Source organism: Montipora foliosa, chromosome 13 (genome assembly GCF_036669935.1).
Source record: "Montipora foliosa isolate CH-2021 chromosome 13, ASM3666993v2, whole genome shotgun sequence".
NCBI classification, from domain to species: domain Eukaryota; kingdom Metazoa; phylum Cnidaria; class Anthozoa; order Scleractinia; family Acroporidae; genus Montipora; species Montipora foliosa.
The window spans coordinates 28,283,140-28,305,322 of record NC_090881.1 but is presented as its reverse complement, the minus strand read 5'-3'; the positions used below and the strand labels follow the sequence as shown (position 1 = coordinate 28,305,322).

Sequence of the window (22,183 nt, the reverse complement as noted above, 5' to 3'; positions counted from 1 at the left end):
ACAAATTTGCACTAAAAAAAAAGTAAATTGGGAGGGGGGATATGGACAAAATAGCATGGAGGGAAAATGTTAGGGGATTCTTTTTTCTACAATGCACTTAATTTTTTGGCATAAGAGAGTTTCTGCTAAAAAGATAAGTATGCAGGGCTCAACAACAGATTTATATCTGTTTGTCTGAATATCTCTTGTCTATGGACACTTTCCATTTGACAGAACTGACCAACCAAACCGTGCAGTTGGAAGGACTAACTCTACAACGACTTCAATTTAACACACTTTGAGGATGATATCTACTCCTCCAGAAGAATGCGAGGGATTATCATTCAAGTGTTCCTTCAAATTGTTGCATTTTCTTTGCAAACTGACAGGCCACTACACACTTTTTTTATTATGACTATGTACGTAATTAATATAATTTTATATTTTTAATAGTATCAAGCCATTTTCCTTAAATTAATATAATTGGAATTAGTGTGAATAAACCTGAATCTGAAACTGAGCCTGGTCTGGCCAGCCAGTTCTGAGAAAAAGAAAGCAACCTCTGATTGCTCTATTCTCCAAGGACACAGTAGGTGAAAGGAGCAATGCAGTAGACAGCTGGACATGTATGGCCAGAACAATAGAAATGGTTGCAACTTTACCTGTTCGGTATAATGACAGTAACAGGAACTCTAAACAAAGGTCCTCTCTGAGGACAGCTGATTTCATAAGCAGAGACCTACAAAGAAATAAAAACAGTTGTTTTACTGTCGTACAAGAAGTCCAAAGTTACTAAAATATTAATATTACAATAGGGTAAGTAATGATAATTATTAATAATTTAATATTGTTTATTATCAGGGACTGGATCCCCAGATCATCAGCAACAGTTCTTTGTTTTAAATTTAATCAATAACTACTAACTAAGCCTCACCTCTGCAAAATGTGCACCATGTGGCAATCCACGTGGATCAACTTTAACAGTAAAACTGCGAACTGAAATGACATTTGAATGTGTAGATTGAGTTAAGAACCCTTGACACAAGAAAATAATTTTCTTGCATGTAACACATGTACATCTCTACCCACCTGTATTCATAAGGACAAAATGATCAGGAACAGTCACCCATGGTTCCGAACTGATTAGACAAAGACGAAGGTTGAGGTTTATTCTTTCATCTTTAGCTGTGATAACAAAGATCATTACATGTACGACTTTTAACACCAGCCACCCCTGAACAACTAATTTAAGAAGGAATGGGTGTGTTTAAATTATTATCATTAAAATGTAACTTTTTGAACTTACCTACATCATCTTGATAGTTTGTAGTTACAGATACAGTTTCATTGGTGGGTTTGCACAGCTGATAGCTTTCTCGTAGATAAATTCCTCTCTGATCCCCTGAACAAGAAACCTAGCAGTAAAAAATACTTTAAAGGAAACCTAAAAATGCAAAACAGTATGGCTTAAGTATTAAAAAACATCCTGACAAACCTTGAACCTGACATCTCTCTCAGGAACACTGGTAAATTCACTGCAGTAAAGAAAGGCTTTGTCAACCTTTAACAAAAGCATAAAATATAAATTCAAAATTAATATTATGGTGTAAAAAAAATTGATTGCAGAGAACATAAATTAATTTTGCAACTGTTGTAAACGAACCTGAAGAAGCCCATGACCTTGGGTAAGTTTATCAAGTCCTGCAATAAAGATAAACAACTATAACCAGTGTTTGTGTCAATAGGAGAAAAATAACAACAACAAGCATAAATATCTGTGGTTAAGTAAGATCTGGATGTGTAAAAACAAACTTTGCATTAAAAACCACAATGCATTTAATGTTTTTACCTTCTATCAGAAGTGCAGTATTTTCCAATGCTCTTCGAATGCTAAGGATGTAAAAGTATGTTTATTTAGTTATTATTATGTAATCACATATAAATCTAGCTGACTGCAAGTGTTCTATATTAATTTTTAGAAAGACTGTATTTGAAATGAAATGAAATTAGGGCAGATAAATGTTGGTTTTTCGGTGGGAGGAGTAAACTGCATGAAGGACCTGAAAAAAAAAAAACCTCTCAGGGCAAAAACTCAACCAACTTGTGACGCTGAGTCTGGTAAATGAGCCCATGCCACACTAGTGGAAGGCATTTATATATTGCTCTCATCACTGTTGTGACCCTGTACACTAATAATGAAATAATAATATAGATTTAGCTAAGCCTAAAAGCAGAGCTCGGACCCAGATTATTTATTCTTACAATAAGTTAACCTGGCTTGAGCCTGCGACCCAATCAAAACCTGATCAGCGGTCAACTTAAAAAAAAAAAAAAAAAAAAAAACAGCTGACCTCGATGGGCTCTAAACTCGAGCTGGTCACATTTGGCATACATGGAGGGGTTAATTGATGTACATACGGTTGTGCAGGTGACCAACACCAAATTTTCTCGCACAGATGGGTTACCATAACATTATTTTCTTCCCCATGGTACAGTACTCCACATGCATGCCTTAATTGCACTGAGCTCCACTAATAATAAGATATCAAAAGGAAAAGCAAAAGAAACTGTGGGCTTTAACCCTTTCAGGCCCCATAGTGCCAAATGGCACTTATAGATTTTACTCTGTCTAACGCCAGACGATTTTACTCGTCAATGGGGAACCCCTCGGGCCTGAAAGGGTTAAGCTAACAGCATCCAAAAACTATGTCCCCGTTTAACCCTTTCAGGCCCGATAGTGCCAAATGGCACTTATAGATTTTACTCTGTCTAACGCCAGACGATTTTACTCGTCAATGGGGAACCCCTCGGGCCTGAAAGGGTTAAAAAGAAAGAGCTCCTGAGTGTATGTAAATAAACTTACCTGTGTGGAGAGTAGGGAATGCTATTTGCCTTAAGACCAGACAGCAAAAGTGCTACAAGAAAATAAAACATGAGGCAAAATGATGTGATTGCAGTCCACATGCAATCACATGGATGCAATCACATGCAATCATGGATGGGAAAAGAACAGGGAAGATCACCACAACTGTACATGGATTCAGGAGTGTACCAAAGATTTTGTAGCTTTCACATGTAAGTATTCATATGTTCAGCCTGCTAATCTTGTTCATAACATAGTCATGATTTTTCTTATATTTAGAGAGGAGAAAAAATCCTCATGGAAAAGGGAAACTTTATGATTAATGCCATAATCTCATTAGCACATTGATTATCTTCTGAGAACTTCTCAGTGGAATGTAACACCCAAGACAACCACAAGTCCTTCCTCTTGGGGCCGATTTACACGATACCATTTTGTCCCATGCGACAAGTTCACGACAGGCCTACGACATGACTTACCATTGTCGCAGTGTTTTAAAACATGTTTTAAAATGCTACGACATTTTTTCTGACGTACACAACAATAATTGTAAATCATGTTGTGGGCCTGTCGTAAGCCGTTGTCGCATGCGACAAAATCGTACCATGTAAATCGACCCTTAGACACCATCAAAGCCACAAACAGCAGACATCGATATGCGAGTGATATGAATGTAATTTAAGTGATGTGAACATAATGTAATTATCATTTGTGTTAGAAGTGATTAATCATACCAATTCCTCCACAAGCATTAGGTGAAGACATTGAGGTTCCATTCATCAACTGAGTTCCTCTTAGCGTCCAGTTGGGCACGGCAGCAATTGCACCACCAGGAGCAGTTATATTCACACCAAGTGAACCATCAGTCCTGTTTAAGCAAGAGATGTTCCCTCACTAAGAATGCATTTTTTAAGTGTACTAGAAAGATAAAAGCTGTAAGATGGCAATTTGGTAGCCTTGTACACCAAAAACATCACATCTCTGCAAACCAATCAGGGCTGAGTTGCTTGAAGCACGGTTGGTGTCAACCATTGGTCAAGTCATAGATATGCAGTAAATGTGGGTAGTCATGGTATCAACGTCAATGCAGTTTGCGTTGATAAAACACAGAACAACTCAACCCACATCAACAACCAAGAGTACATGTAGTTGTCAAATTCATTAATAATATCCATTAGGTCAAACTGGTTCTGTCGTTTTTTTTTTTAGGGATTGAATCACAAGGGTATCCAGTTGTGCATGCTACCTCAACAATAATCTTACACGTCCTCATGCTATACACAATAAAAGGTTGAGAGCCAAAAGAAATGCAGTACAGCTCTACAGATCCTAACAGTACAAATAGCTAATATTACCCTGATAAGTTTTCTGCCTCTACCAAATGACCAATCTGTGATTTAGATACAGACTACTAGCTATTTGTTTGAGAGTCACTTGAGATCTCTACAGCCTTGACATGGCTTGCCGATTGCTTGAAGCATGGTTGGGGTCAATCGGCATGGGGATATGAATTTTATCTTCTTGTGCTGAAAGTATCTCTCACTTGTTCGCTTCACTCACTTGTCAGAGATAATTTCAGCAAGAGAAGATAAAATTTGTATCCCCAAGCAGCCATGTAATGTTCTGTTTATTATATAGATATTGAAGAAATGTCTAGATTTAAAACAACTAGGCTGAGCTTGTTTTACTCATTTTTGAATTGATGAAAAAGTGGTCACCAACTGCTAAATTAAAAACATGCATATTGTGTAACATGAAACAAGATATGAAAGTTATGAAAAACAAATCATGATAATGTAAAATTTTGCAATAAAAATGTTAATGTAGTAGAGAAAAATTATATTAAGCACAAAAGTATCTTACAATGAAGAGGAAGCTTGTGTTTTATTGGCTTATCGTGTTTGTTACCATGACGACACCTATATTCTCACATGTGAAAGATAAAAATGATATGTTCACTCCGCGCGGTGAAGATTAAAACCCTCAGCTGATGTACTCCATATGATGTGACAAATAGCCCATTTCTGAGTTGCTGTTCTGCTCTGTCTCAAAACAAGTGTTGTGCCAAACCTTTCAAATGAAAATGAGTTGCTGATTTTCATCTAAAATTAAACTAATTTCCATTTGAATGGTTTTGCACAAGTCTGGTTTTGAAACAGAGGCAAACAACAACTTGGAAATGGACTATTGCTTACACTGTTTAATTTCTTTCAACAAGTCCCAAGAGAATTATTAGTTGCTAAATCATTACTCCCTGCAAGGCATAGTGACTGATTAATAGAAGGTTTCTTACGTGGGACCTCTCGATGACCATGTGTATTGATTTCCTGGTAGTTTTTCTAACATGGAATATTCAGCAGCCATCATATCTGGAGACACATATGCACCCACACCTATATTAAAAAAGGAGAATAACAAAAGCTAGCAAGAAAAGTGTGCTACAAGATTAAATTTTAACTAGCTTATGAACCCTTTAAAATTTCAATAATTACTTGGTTCAAATTTGTCTTTTGATAAGAGACCATACTCAGAAATTTGCAAACAATAACTTAATGATTAATTTTTAATATTGTTATCAGAGCAAATAGCATCATTTACTTTGTTTTGTATTTTGTCTGTGTCAGTGAGGCTGATTGGGGTAGTTACTGGCCAGGCACAAAAGAAGAAGAATAATAATACTACCGGTAATATTATTATTATATAGCTACATCAAAGTCCAATATTGTCAACAGAATGATATACATGTATTTTTTATTAATTTTTGTCAACTTTACAAATTTAAAATAAATTGGATAGTTTTTGCTGAAACATTTACTGCAGCTTTGAACAAACCGTCCAATTTTAGAAAAATCTGGATACTTCTATCAACCAATCAAAGTCAAGATAAATAAAAGAACCGAGTATTGACCAATTAGTTTGCAGCTATTATCACTGCTTACAAACTGCTGTTTTCTCCAATTTGAAGTGCTCTATTAATTGGGGAGACTACAAATCAAATGAAATTAGAACATGTCAAATCAAATGTTGCTTTTTTTAGGAGAGGGGAAAACTGGAGTGCCTGGTGGAAAAACTCTTGGAGCAGAGTAGAGAACCAACAAACAATATCCAGCCAATATCAATTAGCAACTATTTAAGGAAGTGGACTATTGACTGAGGAATATACTTGAACACAGCTGACACCGATGTATGTCAGGGCATAAAAAGAAGAAAAGTCACTTACCAATAAGAGACTCTGCAGTTCCTCCTGGACAACCTACTGTTGACAGAGCAGGACCATTGTTACCAGCACTGGATACAAATATCACCTTATGTTTGTTCACAAGTTCATTCATCAGTTCAATAATTCGGCTGAAATAAGGAAAAGCTCCTTGAATTTAATTGATTCAGATTGTTTTATTAATATGTCATCATAAACAAGATAAATTAATACACATCCTGCTGTGTCCTGTACCTGTATCATCTGTATGTTTCAAACATGCATTTTCAAAATTCTATGCCCTACCAGAAATTCAGCTGTATTTCAGGTTTTTGCACCTCAGTTTTTCACTTTGTCCAGGAAAAACAATCTACTCAAAGTCAAGCTAAGCATTTATTCTTGCTGTTCAGAGTGTGTATAAATTTCCACATTTTTAACAACTATGGTATAATGATTTCACTATACACAGCTATCATCGTGTGTCATTGGCTTTAATGAAATTCATACAGTGCATATATAGCTGCAGTTTTGAAAACAAGGGCAAACTTTGCTTCCAAATCCAAAGTGCAACTGTTTAGACAGCAGTTGCACTGAGGATGAGGCCTAAATTCCTAGGGGGTCTGTGTCATGGCTTGTCGCATGCAAGTCTAATAAGTATGAGCTAATAGTCCAGAGCCAAAACAACTCACTAGACCTCTTTGTGGGAGGCTTTATAGTGGAGGAAATGTTGACCTGTTGGGTAAGGGAAAAGGGCTTCTGTGCCATATGAAACATTAGTTCTTCTGAAGTCATGTTCCAAAGATCAGTTCCAGATATAGCAGACACATTAATCACATTTTGCCTTAAGAACTCCACAGGAGTGAAAGGGTTAATGACTAATCATATTAACATTTTTCTCAAACATATTTTTTTTTATTTCCAGGTCTAAGTCACAAGTTGCCAAATGACAATGACACTGACTTCTTAAATCAAAACATGTTTTCAATGAAGAGGTTAGAGTCCAGCTTCTGACAAAATAAAACTGTCCCAGCTATTCGAGTCTAATTTAAAGACATAAGATATGTGGGGAGGACCCGGTTTTCATAAGATCAGCTAGATATCTAAATGCAAAGTAACGTTGATAACTTAAATTTGGGTGTCTCGAAAACGAAGAATCTAGGACCCTGAACACTCGAAAACGAAGAGAGTAACCCAAATCCCTCAATTTATTTAACCCTTGGCCTAACGTTGGTGTTTAGGCATAGACTGTCACAGGGCCTATTTTCATGCGATAGGAAATAAAGATGTCCGGCCACACATGGAGCATGGTCACTCAGTTAAATATGGCCAATCACCCACTTTGAAACAAGTTGTAGTGAACCAAGGACTTGAACTTTGTTTTAATGAGGTAACTTGTACATTCTCTCTAACAAGAAGATTTGGCAGTCTTCAATTCATTTTGGAGCTTTTGGGGTCTTAGGGTCTTAAAGTCTTCGTTTTTGAGACACTCCTTAAATTTCTCACCCTGAATTGGGCCAATGACTGGCTTCCCCATAGCTCATGTTAATCATATCACATTTATACCTATGAACTGCAATCAGCTAGAAAGAAGAGGCCAAATAATAATTAGAAGAACAGTATGTCAACATTAAAAAACAACAAGATAGGAAAGTAAGAATTATTTTTTCAACAAACCCCTCTAATCATTGAGGTTCCTGTTTCCATTGTTTGCAGTCGTGTATCACCAACCTTTACTGAGAGAATCTGTCAAAGAAAAAGTTTGATACACAGAGCTTAAATGAATAGTACTTTACTGTGGTGGTAGTCAAGTGGTTTATATTTCGCGGAACAGAGTTCAAATTTGGAGGTACTCCAGTGAGCATGAACTAGCTGTCAATTCCCTGGTCAACTTCTTGACTGCACTTGTTAATAGCCAACAGTGGTGTGTTATCTCCCAGAAGTTGGTATTATCCTGTTCTGTTCATTTCATTGGGCCTGAAAAGTCCCTCGAGAGGAGTGGTCAATTTGGAGAAGTGGTCAGTTTTTCTCTTAAATTTCATTTACATATTAACCCATTCCCTCCAAGACTGATACATAAATTTTTAGTCTACTTATTGCCAGACGATTTTATTTGTCAATGGGACTGTTTCAGGGGTGAAAGGTTTAACAACATCTTGGTCCACTCAAAAACGATGTCCCCTTTATCCCATTCCCTTTATCCCTGTATCCCATTATCTCATTCCCTTTATCCCATTCCCTTTATCCCATTATCCCATACTCTTTATCCCTTTATCTTATTATCCCATACCCTTTATCCCTTTATCCCATTATCCCATTCCCTTTATCCCATTATCCCATACCCTTTATCCATTTATCCCATTCCTTTTATCCCATTATCCCATTCCCTTTATCCCATTATCCCATACCCCTTATCCCATACCCCTTATCCCATACCCCTTATCCCATTGCCTTTATCCCATTATCCCATTATCCCATACCCTTTATCCCTTTATCCCATTATCCCATTCCCTTTATCCCTTTATACCATTATCCCATTCCCTTTATCCCTTTATCCCATACCCTTTATACCTTTATCCCATTATCTCATTTCCTTTATCCCTTTATCCCATACCCTTTATCCTTTTGTCCCATTATCTCATTCCCTTTATCCCACTCCCTTTATCCCATTATCCCATACCCTTTATCCCATTATCCCATACCCTTTATCCTTTTATCCCATTATCCCATTCCCTTTATCCCATTCCTTTTATCCCATTCCCTTTATCCCTTAATCCCATACCCTTTATCCCATTATCCCATACCCTTTATCCCATACCCTTTATCCTTTTGTCCCATTATCTCATTCCCTTTATCCCACTCCCTTTATCCCATTATCCCATACCCTTTATCCCATTATCCCATTCCCTTTATCCCATTATCCCATTATCCCATTCCCATTATCCCATACCCTTTATCCCATTATCCCATTCCCTTTATCCCATTATCCCATTCCCTTTATCCCTTAATCCTATTCCCTTTATCCCACTCCCTTTATCCCATTATCCCATACCCTTTATCCCATTATCCCATTCCCTTTATCCCATTATCCCATACCCTTTATCCCATTATCCCATTCCCTTTATCCCATTATCCCATAACCTTTATCCTTTTATCCCATTATCCCATTCCCTTTATCCCATTCCTTTTATCCCATTCCCTTTATCCCATTATCCCATTCCCTTTATCCCTTAATCCCATTCCCTTTATCCCTTTATCCCATTCCCTTTATCTCTTTATCCCACTCCCTTTATCCCATTATCCCATACCCTTTATCCCATTCCCTTTATCCCATTATCCCATACCCTTTATCCTTTTATCCCATTATCCCATTCCCTTTATCCCATTCCCTTTATCCCATTATCCCATACCCTTTATCCCATTATCCCATTCCCTTTATCCCATTATCCCATAACCTTTATCCTTTTATCCCATTATCCCATTCCCTTTATCCCATTCCTTTTATCCCATTCCCCTTATCCCATTATCCCATTCCCTTTATCCCTTAATCCCATTCCCTTTATCCCTTAATCCCATTCCCTTTATCCCTTTATCCCACTCCCTTTATCCCATTATCCCATTCCCTTTATCCCATTATCCCATACCCTTTATCCTTTTATCCCATTAGCCCATTCCCTTTATCCCATTCCTTTTATCCCATTCCCTTTATCCCATTATCCCATTCCCTTTATCCCTTAATCCCATTCCCTTTATCCCTTTATCCCATTCCCTTTATCCCATTATCCCATACCCTTTATCCCATTATCCAATTCCCTTTATCCCATTATCCCATAACCTTTATCCTTTTATCCCATTATCCCATTCCCTTTATCCCATTCCTTTTATCCCATTCCCTTTATCCCATTATCCCATTCCCTTTATCCCTTAATCCCATTCCCTTTATCCCTTTATCCCATTCCATCACAAGAGTGGCACTTTTTACTCAGTCTGATACCAGATGAATTTACCATTCAATGTGGGCCAGATTTTGTGAAAAGCCACAGAAATAATTATATCTGCACAACAAATATATTTTGATGGAAGACTGCCCCTGTTGGAGGTTGAACACACCTGTGCTCCTGGTGCAATGCCTGTTAATGCTGGATCATCTGCACAATAACCTGCTGCTATGCTGGCAACATGAGTGCCATGGGGACCTATAAAAAACAATGATTATCATTTTAAGTAATACGTTCTTACTAAGTAAGTAAGTAAATAAGTAAAACCTTCATTTAAACACGATACAATGTAAGTACATGTATTTAAGCTATGCAGCTTGTGGGGTCTTGTGTGCTGAGTGCATGAAGTTATAAAAACGAAAGATTAAAAATAAGAACGACGTTTCGATCGCTCCACGGTCATTTTCAAGTTCAACTGAAAATGACCGTGCAGCGGTCGAAATATCGTTCTTGTTTTTTATCGCTCGTTTTTATAACTAAAGGATTATCATTTTGTTCTTGTAAGGTCAATGAGAGCTAACAGAATGCAGTGTTTGGGTAACATGAATTCAAGCTATGTGAGTACATTGTATGTAAATCCTGACATGGTTCAAGAGAGGTTCAAATAAATGCTAATATCCAGATCACAGAATGAGCATTCTCTTACTTGGTAAGCAGCATAGCATAGTGGTTAGGGTATTGTATTTAAAGGCTGGCACTTTGGATTTAATTCCAACTCCAACTACAAAATGGCTTAAGCCCTGGCCAAACGAGAGCAAGCGTTGATGAGAGTTGAAGAGAGATAAAACTCTAGTTCTTGATTGGCTAGGGACTCTTATCCACTCTTGGCTCCTTACTTTGACTCTCGAGGGCTCTCATCGAATTGGAATCTGGTCAAATAGTTCATGAGTCTTGGCAAGATTTTCATCTTGTTTGGTCGTGCACAAGAGTTTGAGCAAGAGCTTTGCGGTGATCAGATGCTGTTTTTTTTTTTCCAGTGGGCTCAGACAAAAGAGGGAAAAGTAATATAGCATCAGATTTGGGGACCAAGAATGATGCCAAGGATGAAAATACCAGCTGGCTAGTCACCATGCATATTTACATCAGAAAGGGTTTTCCCAGGGTGGTTCCCAGGCTCTCTCATTTGTTTGCACATGAAACTCTTGACACACTCTTGTCATCACTTGCTCTCATTTGGCCAACTCTTGATCACTCTCATAGACTCTTATGAGCTCTCAAGAGTTTCAACTCTCATCAACTCTCGCTCTCGTTTGGCCAGGGCTTAGTCTTCAGTGGCCCCAAGTTTAAGACCAACAAAGGGGGGTTGGTGAGGGGTAAAATAGGCAAATTTGCTTTTATCAAATGGGTTGATAAAAGTAAATTAACCTCCACTCCCATAAAAAAGATTTGTGAGCTAAGGTTTGTAGTGAGTGTTAATTAACAATTATTGGATGAGGTTGAGCATGTTAGCGATAATTATCAAGGCCAAAGTTTGTGTTATCTGCTGAAGCCGAAGGCTAAGGCGGATAACACAAACTGAGGCCTTGATAATTATCGCTAACATGCGAAAACCGAATTCAATAATTGTTTTATCATGCATATTCCTGATCTGAGCTCCGCCATGACAAAACTGATCAAACTGCTGGTTAGTGTGTCAGGTGACGTCACTTCTGCATGCATAAAACTATTGTCTGTAGGTATGACGTCAATTCTACATATATATAATCTATTGTTTGTAGGTATGACGTAAGAGAAACAGAGCAAGCAAGAATTAGCTGCGTGCTTATAGCCAATCAAAATCGAGCTGGTGACACCAATGTATAATAATTTACCTTCATCTACTCGTTTGTGAAAAACAAATTATCGTGCCCCAAATTTAAGATAATGTCCAGCTGTGTAAATATGAACTGATCGCTTCCTGACAGTTGGATTTCTTAACCCTGTTACATAAATTAGAGCTTTTACCTTTTATACTCGGCCCTGCAACCTCAAAGCAACAAAATACATAAATATAGTGGTAGGCTCTTTACTCCACAATAATACTTTGCTATACTTTCATTTCACAGTTCTGATACCATTCTTATCTCTCATGGCTCAGTAAAGACGATGCAGATCTACAACCAGCACTACATCTACCTTTGCCTGAGGACAAAATATGAATAAATCAAGCCGGAGCATCAATCACAACCAACCTCCATTGGCAACAATCGACAGTATCTTGCCCTCTTCATAAATGTTGACACTATAATTGAACAGATCTGAAAAATAAAGGACATTGGTTTTGGCGACATTTATCAAGCAGTGATGGTTTGCGATTTTTGGTTTTAGGCCATTTTTTGTTAAGTTTTCCATTTTTGCACTGAAAAGGTTTCATTCTTCTCTTTGAGCATTTGGTTTTCTAGCAAAACACTACCAGATTTTTTTTGATAGTTTGTCTTCAGCAATTATATGCCCCAACCACATAGTTTTACCAAGACAGTTATGTGGCACATTATTAAGAGCTAATTGCTATCACAAACTCCCTCCCTACAAAAAATCTAACCTGCAGTGTTTACCGAGTTGCCAGGTTGAACTTGAGCATACCTATCCCCCATCCATTGGTAGGAATTAATTATTCTTTCCATCAATCTTCATCTACCTTGAAAATTCTTTGATTCATTTTGTGAGACTAAAGTCATTTCGCACTAAGCAAAGGTCTGCAATACTGTTCCTCCTATTCAAAGTCCTCTGTTGCAATTGAAGACTATTAATTTTGATTGAGTTTTGATGCAAATTTTTGCTATTTTAGTCACATAAAGCAATTTTGAAGATATTAAATTTTATTATTACAGTGTACTTCGGTCCATATGATGCAAGTGTAAATATTCAGTTTTGGTGGTTTTGTAGGTGTTTTTTCTGCTTTAAGCAAGTGTTTGAGAGCTCAAGCACGCAAAGTTTTCAAGATGTGGATGGCAACCGGAAGTGAGCTTCTTTCCTTTTTGACTTGTCACATTATGCTGGCATGGCTCCGTTGATTAGTGCGTGGCTTTCGGAGCAAGAGGTCCCCTGTTTGATCCTAGGTTAGGTGACTAGGACGTCTGCTTCAACTTTCCTCTGATCCATGTAACTATATATAGCTTTAAATACCCGTAAAACAGAGCACTGACAGAGGGAGGGGGCCAGGTAAAGGATACATTGTCAGCTTCCATTGATACCAGCCTCGTAGCTGAAGGAACTACTGATGTTAAAATAAAGTGACTTTACATTTATACTGCAAAGTATCTTTTCTCCATTAGAGATGATTAGTTTAAAAATCTGGGAGACACTACTGTCCTGGCATGCAAAATGTTCACTTCTGGTTGCTGTCTGTACCTCAAAAATGTTGTGTGCTTACTGCGCCTTTCAATAACATGTGGACTCTTTAATTCAAAGGTCAACCGACAAATGCGTTTTTCGCCGACCGTCAATCCAATGTTCCGTGGCTCCTCCAAGCTTCTGACTACTGTCGAGCACGCAGTAGTCAAATCACATCGTTGAGCCCAGTTCAGTCAACATAGTCGGAAGATGGGAGGAGCCGCCAAACATTCGATTGACGAGTCTGCATGTTATTGAAAGGTGCAGTAAGCTCCCTATTATTGTGGCTTTGGGATGTCAGCTGACTTTGCACAGTTTTGCATCACTACAATCGTACCTTCCTTTCCAAAGGTAGCATATTCTCCTGTCTCTCTATAGCTTGATAATAGAGTACAACTTTCCAAATCTCCACTCTCAGATGTGTCAATACAAGCCCTGCCAAAGGATAAACAGTGTAATGTCATTAAAAAAATAAAGCAATAGAGGACTTTTTCCATGTTTACATAGCCTCATCTAAACACGAGGGGGAGCTGGGAGAATTAGAGACAGTTGTTGAAGGTTTGCATAACTGTCAAGAATTTTCCCAACTCCCTGAGTGTTTAGATGAGGCTATGTAAACACAGAAAAAAGTCCTCTATTGCTTTTATAAAATATTTCTCAAAAATAATTCAACAAATGAAGAAAAATGCTGTTTTTTTAACTTCTTGATTGAAACAGATTTTCTTGATACAAGCTCATATTTCCTATCAGCCAATCAAAACGTGCATATGACAACACATAAACAATCAAAATTCATGTGATGTCACAGGAGTATCTACATACTCTCATCTAAACACAGCTATCGACCAATGAGAGTTTGCATACTATCCTAATTATTTAATAAGATTGAGTACAAGTACGACCACAAATATACAAGTTTTTCATTCAAAGTATGTAAACCTGTAAAAAATTGTCTTTCACCATGCACTCCACATATTTCAACAAACCTCCAAGTGTGTCCATCATGGAACACAACACAGTCAAAAACAGGACCAGTGTCAGTAAAGCTTTTATCAAGACTGGTTAACAATTCCACACGAGCTTGAAGGTCTTCTTTGACTAACTTCTCTTGCTGGAAAGGCAAAATATATAATTCTAATTAAACGATAAGCTGCATTGTTCAGTTAAGTATATAAATTATTTTCATATAATGAAACTAAATGCCTCACAATAACAATTCTTGGCACTAGCTCTCAAATATGCTGCCTCCCTTATCATAGTAGACAAAACAGATAATGACATTTTGCAAATAATGATGACTTGATGACTTCATTGAAGTACTGAGCTATAATATAATTATTGTCCTGTTAACACTGTGCAAACCCTGCTCCCTGTCATAAAGTACAGTAGTCGAATAATGGACCAGTGTTGGATTGATAAGGGAAAAATTTCATCACCAACTTATCTGCCTATTTGTATATGTTGTAGTTAAAAAAGGAACTCACTGCATTAGGATTGGGGTGCTCTGTTTCCCATTGTTCCAATCTCCTTGTTGATTCGGCACTGCACACATGATGAAGAGGGTCCCAAAACTTCTCCCGTCTCTCTTTCTAAAAGTTGAAAAGGAAATCGACAAAATTCTGGTGGCAAGGGGGTATCCATGGAAATCCTGCCATCACCCACTAACGAATAAACCATTTCAGTGGAAACACATTAGAACATGTATACAGCAGTCAACAGTTTTCTAATCCAGTCTGTATCTGATCTTTTCCTGTATTCTAAGAATGCTATGACCTTGAATGTTAAGAGTGCTCTGCCCTCTGCTATGTGCGCACATGAGGCAATTCCTCACTCCATTTGCTTGAGAACTGAGAGATCATTTGCCATCAACAGCAAATTAAAGGAAAATTGAAGGCTGTTTGTCCCTGAACCTTAATTTATTAACTTTGCCAGTCAAGCTGACAGAGCGCCACAACAGCTTGTGCCAATTACTGTGGCCCCTTTTTTTACCCTCCCAACCGTGATACACAAAAGAAGACAAACCACAACACCGAGAACTACGTGCCCTTGCAAATCCTCTTATTCCTGTGGCTAATGGAAATCAAGTTTGCACTCACAGCACATTTTGGCCAGCCATTTTCCTTTGCCATCAATGCCAAGATTACTCCTTTCTGTTTAATTCCTCTCAATTACAACAAGCCTCATGTATTGACATGTACAAACATTACAATTGTATTTTGATTGTAAATAGGTGCAAACTTACCATACATCTCTCCTTCAACTTGGCAGGAAATAAACTGTATGCACTTTTGACCCCAGTAAAAAATTTTCCTGATGGATTCTCCCAATAATCTGGAATCTATTAAAAACCAATGGTTGAAAAAAGCATGTAGGGGATACATGTAAATTCCACTTTGGTAACAAAGAACTGGATATTCATCGCTTTTTTTCCTCTGTTCATTCTCCATGCACACTGTAAAACTTTTAAAATGTACGAGTGTTAAAACTGGACAAACCTTGAGCTTCCTTCCTGTCAACCCATTTAAATAACCATCTGTGGCCTCACATACAGTTGAAGTATCGACATCACCACTGCCACTTGCATCAATTAAATCAATTATCTTTCTTCGACCATCAGAGGTTTCCTAAAACAAAATTTTGATTTAAAAAAAAACCAGATTTCACAATGTTCCACCAACAACAACACCACTTATGCCCACTCTTCTGGATTATCCGAGAGTCTCCCCTGGATACGGGACAAATCTTCTGGTCTCCTGACCAGGTCACTCAGGTCACTAATTGCCCCTGCGTCATTAGCTCAATTTATGGGGGGGGGGGGGGGAGGTAGAGAGTTAATATAGGGGGTAAAGGTAAAGTCTGCTATGAGCCTAGAAGGCCAACAGGCCGGCACTTATCTCCGGTTTCTGTAGCATGAAGCAACTAGGAGTATTTCTACTCCCCCCTGGATGGGATGCTAGTCCATCGCATGGTTACCCCAGCAATAAATTCACCCGTACCCAGCTATAAACTTGGGTGGAGAGAGGGACCGTGAGAGTAAAGTGTCTTGTCCAAGAACACAACACAATATCCCTGGCCAGGACCCGAACCCAGACCACTCGATCCGGAGTCGAGCACAATGACCATGAGACCACTGTGCCTCCCAATATAGGGGATGGGAATGGATATCTCTGGGCTTGGGGTTGTTTGGTATCAAGGGAGTTGACCTCATAGGTAAAATCTCTACATTTTAAAGTGTCGGAGGTTGGCATCTCTGTAACACCCACATTTATGTGAACAGTAAATTTTTCAGCATAAGCTAGCATATTAGAACAGACAATTACAAATAAATAAAGGAGCTGGACACCGAAAAATTACAGTTTTCAACAGTAAACTAGTTGCATGACCACTACTTAGTGATAATAAAAAATATACAAAATAGTCAGACCCCACTGACCCCTGGGATTGAGACTTAACAGATTTTACTCTGTCTAATGCCAGATGATTTCACCTGTCAACTGGGGGTACCGGTGTCCTGAAGCATTTGAGGTGTCAATGGGTCAAGAGCAAGGATAAAGTCCATGGGTGTCTAACTTCTGTATTATTATTTTGCACTAAGCAACAGCTCCCACTTTCCCCTGATTATCACACAATAAATGCATGAAAAATGAAAAATCATAATTTTCAATGAAATTTAATAGAAATACAACTATCATAAGAATGATTTGTAAAGGAGTCATCAAGTCCATATATGTACTAGACAGACCACCTTGAAAGCTTTGTAATGAAAAAATGTAACAATATTATTCTTGTGCAAATATCTGAGTTTGTTAGGAACTGTAAAAATTAACATATATAGAGGCTAAAATGGCAAAAATGAATAAATACAATACAATAGCTAGAATGTAAATATATGGAAATGCATAGTATACATTCCTTAAAACTAAAGATCCCCTTACTCTCTTTAAAAAGAAAACTAAAATAATTTTGTTTTCTGTAATTTTCCTTAGGGTTTTCATAATTTATCATAGGACAAGCAAAGGAAACTTTCCTTCGCAAATTGTATTACTTTCTTTCCCCTTTTTTTAAATTGATGATGGGCACGCTGCAAACGACTTTCCGCAAGAAGCAGGTTTCAAGAGCAACTAACCTGCAAGCCGATCGCCCCCGGATCAACACCAGTGTCAAAAATAGCTATAACTATTCCGCGGCCATCGTACTCTGGATATTTCGACAGAAAGCGATCAGCGCCGGTTTCTCGCTTCGGTAGAAGTCCGTGAATAGGAAAGTCGCTGCTAGAGATGGCCGCCATCTTGAACCAATATAAATGTCTCATACATTAAATGACAAGAGAACAACTGCGATAACCGCTGATGTCGTAAAGAAAGATGGCGGCGAAATAGGAGATGAGATTCGATGAGTAAGTAGTTTTTGAAATCAAACACAACAATGACACGTCAGCTAAGAAATTTGCGCTTGGTGTTCATAGAGAGATCATTTATATTTTTGAAATTGACAAATCCTGTTGCATTTAAAAAAAAACAGAGGATAAATTCAGCTGACGAAGATTTCTGACCTGAGAAGAACTCCGCAATGTTCCAGAGAAGAAGAAGGGCTCCAGGAGTTGGTTTGTTGTTGTTGATTGGCCAACTTTATAGCATTGGTTTTAACAGAATCCCTCCTGTTACACTTTCTTTTATCGGAATAAACGTTGCAGTTTATCTTCGGTTACTTAACAATCTTCCTTCTCGTGGAAAAGCTTGTGTGAGCGCCCATCATGTGTGGTACTATGGAGAATGGAAAAGGCTCATCCTCGCTGCCTTCTATCACTCAGATGACCTCCATCTGTATTTCAACATGGCGTCTTTTGTATGGAAAGGCATTTCCCTTGAAAGAAGAATGGGCAGTGCAAAATTTCTATACATCCTCTCAGTATTTACTGTTTTGACAAACACAGTTCTTGTTGGCCTTGATCTTGCTCTTGCAAACATGACAGAAGACTACTCCTACATCTACACATGTGCTGCTGGATTTTCTGGAGTTATCTTTGCTCTGAAAGTTCTGACGACGTACAATCTGCCCTCTGGTTCTTCCATGGTGATGGGGATATTCCCTGTGCCAATGAGGTGGGCATGCTGGGCTGAGCTGATCTTAATACAGCTGCTGGTTCCCAATGCCTCATTTACTGGTCACCTGGCTGGCATTTTAGTTGGATTGATGTATGTCAAGGGTCCTCTAAAATATGTCATGGATACAGTGAGTGGCACAGGTTGGTGTTCTTGAATACAGCCAGGTGATCTGGTGACGTAATTTTGGAGCACAGGGAAGAAATGTTTTAAAGCGGTATCCCACAACCGCGCGTGGCCTTAGGTGTTGTTTCCAAATTTCCTGCAGTATTTTCATCGCCCAAACTCAACAGATACTTTGCACATTTCCTGTTACTGAATGAACATTCAAGTAGAACCGACGAGATCAAACCTTGCCTCTGACATGTTGAATTCAAAAATAACATTCCACGCCGCGCGCGGTTGTGGGATACGGCGTTAAAATATTTCTCCCCAGTCCTCCGAATGACGTCACCAGATCACCTGGAGTAGCTATATCTTTAACCAATTTTACGGATATCAGATAGTGAGTGAACGTAAAATCTCCTAAAAATGAAAACTGTAGGAGAGAAAAGGGAAAATTTTGTTATTGGCCAAGTTGTTTTCTCGTTCTGGCTTTCTGCTCATCCTGACCAAGAGCAAGGCCTAGGCCAATATTATTATTTGTCAGTGTGGGTTTCCATCCAACCACCTGTTCTTCTTATTGCAGGCTCTGGAATGACACGGCGAATGGGACGATCTTACACTTATTATGCTGGAACAACAGGTAATTGAAATTAAAAAACTGAAGAATAAACAATTTTTAGTAAAACTCTGAGTTGAAGTTGTGTGACAAGTGTGTTGCAGTCATGTAAAAAAATTGTGTGCTTGATTTATGGAGGGTATTTTCCATATGGATATACCCAAATGTGCTTTTTAAGCACTAGTGGCAAAATAAAAATAAATTATATTTAATCAAAATGTAGCATGCTGGAAAAACCTTGCTGCCATTAGACAAGTACCTCCCTAGCTGGTTAAAAGCTTTTTCAGTAAAAACGTAAGTCTTTTATTTATTTTTTCTCTGTTCCTTTGGTAGCTTTGTTTTCAATAAGGCCTTACCACTGAGGCCTTGTTTTTGGCTAAGTGGAGATACAGTTTCTTTAAGGATGTTTGACACATTGACTCCCATTTGCTCTCATGTCCAGAATCGCAGGTTATCAGATACATGCTGTTTTAATAGACAACACAAAGTCTCCCTTAAGCCTCGGCTCCACAACTAAATCTTCATGACAATACACTAAGCATCAGAGTAAAAGTTTTAGGTTTGAGTTCACTGGACTGTTTATGAATGAGTTTACTGAAGTGTTTACTGAGCTGTTTATGTTTTAGCATCCTGTATAGTCATACGACTTCTAGGATTAATAAAAATGTATGTAAAATGTAAAAATGTAAAATGCATGATTTCTCGTGAAGTAAAGTTAGAGGAGAAGACATTTCATTAACATTGCTTTTATTTCTAAACATCAGTGATTTTGAAATTAAGCAAAATGGTAAGGAGACCCTTGGTGACACCTGTCATAATCAGAGTTCATTCAATTAGCTTCATTTCTGGACCACTCTAAGGCTTTAAAGTGCATTAAATTAAGCATGCTGGCACTAACCTTCCTATAGTTCAGTAACTTGAACCATTGGAGGCAACGTCAATAAGAATTATTATTGTTATTATTTTTATTATTGAGCCTTCTGTTTGGGGTCTATTTCTTCTTATCTAGGAAGACGAAATGACTTGAGTGAATCTGAAGATGAAGAACTTCAGCAGGCTATAAGGGCAAGTCTGCAAGAGACACACATGACCAGACCCCCAACACAAGATGATGATCCCAGAATACAGTCTGCCATAAGGGAGAGCTTGGATGATGCCGGAGGGGATCCTTCCAGGTGGTCCAACACTTCAGGGGCCAGGAGGCACACCACATTTTCAGTGCCTCCACAATCTGACTTCTTTCACAACGATATCCAATACAGAACTAGGGGCCCAGACTCCCAGATGCAGGGTGAGCATCTCTATCCCAGGATTTCAGATTATCCTACAACTTATTCAGATGCTCAAGGAGATGAACAGAGGTATTCCAGGGTACCCCAACCATCAGCTCCACCGCCTGAACATGTAAATACAGCAAATACATTACCATACCCTAATGAGAGCCTAATGCCTGACCCTCATAACTTGGATGAAGTTCGGAGGAGAAGGATCCAGCGCTTTGAAAGATAACCCCTGCATCTCTCCTTTTTCAAGATCCCTTCAACCTCTCTTTTAAAGTGATTTTCAAGGCATACTGTACCAGTAATGGTTGTGATGTAATCAGTTTACTTTTAATACGAGTTAAACTTATTTTCATGTGATATGCATGGCATTTAACTCATGAATAATTCATAGCCAAAAAACAAAAGGAATGTTCTTGTGAGCTCCGCACACCAAGCACCATTGGTAAGAAAGTAACCCATCTGTGCGAAAAAAGTTGGATCTTATGTCCACCCCTCTATTTATTCACGAGGAATGTCAAGTACTTTTGCTTTTGACAACCCCAAGTTGTGCATGAACATATCGGTACCCATCTTACAGTTATAAGACAGCACATTTCCTGCTGTGCTAGAATAGAATAGAATAGAATCTTTATTTATACACAATCGGAGTTAAAGCTAAAAGCTTGTGGGGTCGTGTACTGAACAAAGTAATTAAAACATTTTAAGTAAGAAGCTATAATACAGTAAAACATTAACATTCAAATTTTTCAAATTTTTACATGTGCCTTTCTGGTGATAATTTGTAGTTTTAATGACAACTAGACGCTTTGGAAGCGTTGATGCGGGCTTGGTTAGAGATTTGACTTGGGAGAAAGATGCGACTCTTGATGCGACATTGCAATAAGCTGTTTTTCACCTTTGCTGTGGGTTGCAAAAAGAAGGCAAAGCCAACAGGAGCTCATGACTTGGAGCGAACAACTTGTACCTCATTTTTTTCAGACCTGGTTATTTGTAGACTCACGTGTTCTCTGCTGTAGAGTTTCCTTTCATATTGTGGTTTACTAACGCACAAACTCATTGCGACACGTTGTCCTGTATTTGTGTAAATAGAACAACGTTCCCTTGACTATAAATTATTTTAATTATGTTGCTTTTATAGTTTTAGTAGGATCAACGTAGTGCATAACTGGACCAGGGTTTTTCTCTATATCATAGCAAAGCTTGTACTTTGTACAATTACCTTTATGAGCTAGACTGCTGTACTCACTAGCCACTACATTGGAAACTACACGAAAACCACCTCAAGTAGGAAGAGAGCGTTGATAAAAATGTTAAATAGCATTGGTCCTAAGACACTCCCCTGCGAGACACTATGCCGGCACCGCTGGAACAGATGTCTCAAATATATGAGCTGTTGTAGCTACTCTGAAATTTGAGATGAAATAAAGTTTATGTAAGTCAAATGTGTGCAAAAGATTAATAATCAATTTAACGTTATGATGCCCTACAATTCGGAACCTTATACCAAGGGCCACCATACTTCAGATTTACGAAGCGTATATTTTACCACGTTTTTAATTATTTTTCCTCTGCCTGGCATTTTTGTGGAACATACATGTAGTTTCACTTGATTGCAATATAAGATGCACCTTTCCTCGGAAGAGAGGGCGGCGCTTAAAAATCTTAGTAAACGCAATGGCATAGTTGTCAAATCGGCCGACAAAGGCGGCGCGGTAGTTGTTTGGCGGTCCGA

General features: G+C 38.3%; 2 protein-coding genes across 4 annotated transcripts in view; one reads left to right on the top strand and one right to left on the bottom strand.

The window, feature by feature from the left end:
• LOC137984109 (tripeptidyl-peptidase 2-like) overlaps positions 1-17,662 on the bottom strand; it is a 35,852-nt gene extending 18,190 nt beyond the window's left edge. For both annotated transcript variants that reach the window (XM_068831317.1, XM_068831318.1), the window contains exons 1-21: positions 17,472-17,662; positions 15,841-15,969; positions 15,588-15,683; positions 14,830-14,934; positions 14,332-14,456; positions 13,683-13,780; positions 12,205-12,270; positions 10,146-10,231; positions 7,713-7,781; positions 7,542-7,618; positions 6,063-6,190; positions 5,136-5,235; positions 3,577-3,710; positions 2,843-2,894; positions 1,829-1,869; positions 1,643-1,680; positions 1,475-1,540; positions 1,286-1,394; positions 1,069-1,164; positions 914-975; positions 642-718 (exon numbers count right to left, since the gene is read on the bottom strand). In XM_068831317.1, the coding sequence (XP_068687418.1) occupies positions 642-718; positions 914-975; positions 1,069-1,164; positions 1,286-1,394; positions 1,475-1,540; positions 1,643-1,680; positions 1,829-1,869; positions 2,843-2,894; positions 3,577-3,710; positions 5,136-5,235; positions 6,063-6,190; positions 7,542-7,618; positions 7,713-7,781; positions 10,146-10,231; positions 12,205-12,270; positions 13,683-13,780; positions 14,332-14,456; positions 14,830-14,934; positions 15,588-15,683; positions 15,841-15,969; positions 17,472-17,657 (1,940 nt within the window). In that variant the 5' untranslated portion in view covers positions 17,658-17,662. The remainder of the gene's footprint in view (positions 1-641; positions 719-913; positions 976-1,068; positions 1,165-1,285; positions 1,395-1,474; positions 1,541-1,642; positions 1,681-1,828; positions 1,870-2,842; positions 2,895-3,576; positions 3,711-5,135; positions 5,236-6,062; positions 6,191-7,541; positions 7,619-7,712; positions 7,782-10,145; positions 10,232-12,204; positions 12,271-13,682; positions 13,781-14,331; positions 14,457-14,829; positions 14,935-15,587; positions 15,684-15,840; positions 15,970-17,471) is intronic.
• Positions 17,663-17,681: 19 nt separating this feature from the next.
• On the top strand, positions 17,682-21,893 carry LOC137984111 (rhomboid-related protein 4-like). 2 transcript variants are annotated; one of them, XM_068831320.1, is made up of 4 exons: positions 17,682-17,741; positions 17,867-18,590; positions 19,136-19,192; positions 20,178-21,893. In XM_068831320.1, the coding sequence occupies exons 2-4, from the start codon at positions 17,915-17,917 to the stop codon at positions 20,675-20,677; spliced, it is 1,233 nt and encodes a 410-aa protein (XP_068687421.1). In that variant the 5' UTR covers positions 17,682-17,741; positions 17,867-17,914; the 3' UTR covers positions 20,678-21,893. The 2 variants fall into 2 exon arrangements, with proteins under 2 accessions (XP_068687421.1, XP_068687420.1); XM_068831319.1 differs by having other exon boundaries at positions 17,694-18,590.
• The last annotated feature ends 290 nt before the right edge of the window (positions 21,894-22,183 follow it).

Excerpts from the sequence above, each read along its gene's own strand:
- LOC137984111 (XM_068831320.1), top strand. The coding sequence starts at position 17,915 with ATGTTCCAGAGAAGAAGAAGGGCTCCAGGAGTTGGTTTGTTGTTGTTG. Across the intron at positions 18,591-19,135 it reads GGATACAGTGAGTGGCACAG|GCTCTGGAATGACACGGCGA; the intron begins GTTGGTGTTCTT and ends TTCTTATTGCAG. Across the intron at positions 19,193-20,177 it reads TTATTATGCTGGAACAACAG|GAAGACGAAATGACTTGAGT; the intron begins GTAATTGAAATT and ends CTTCTTATCTAG.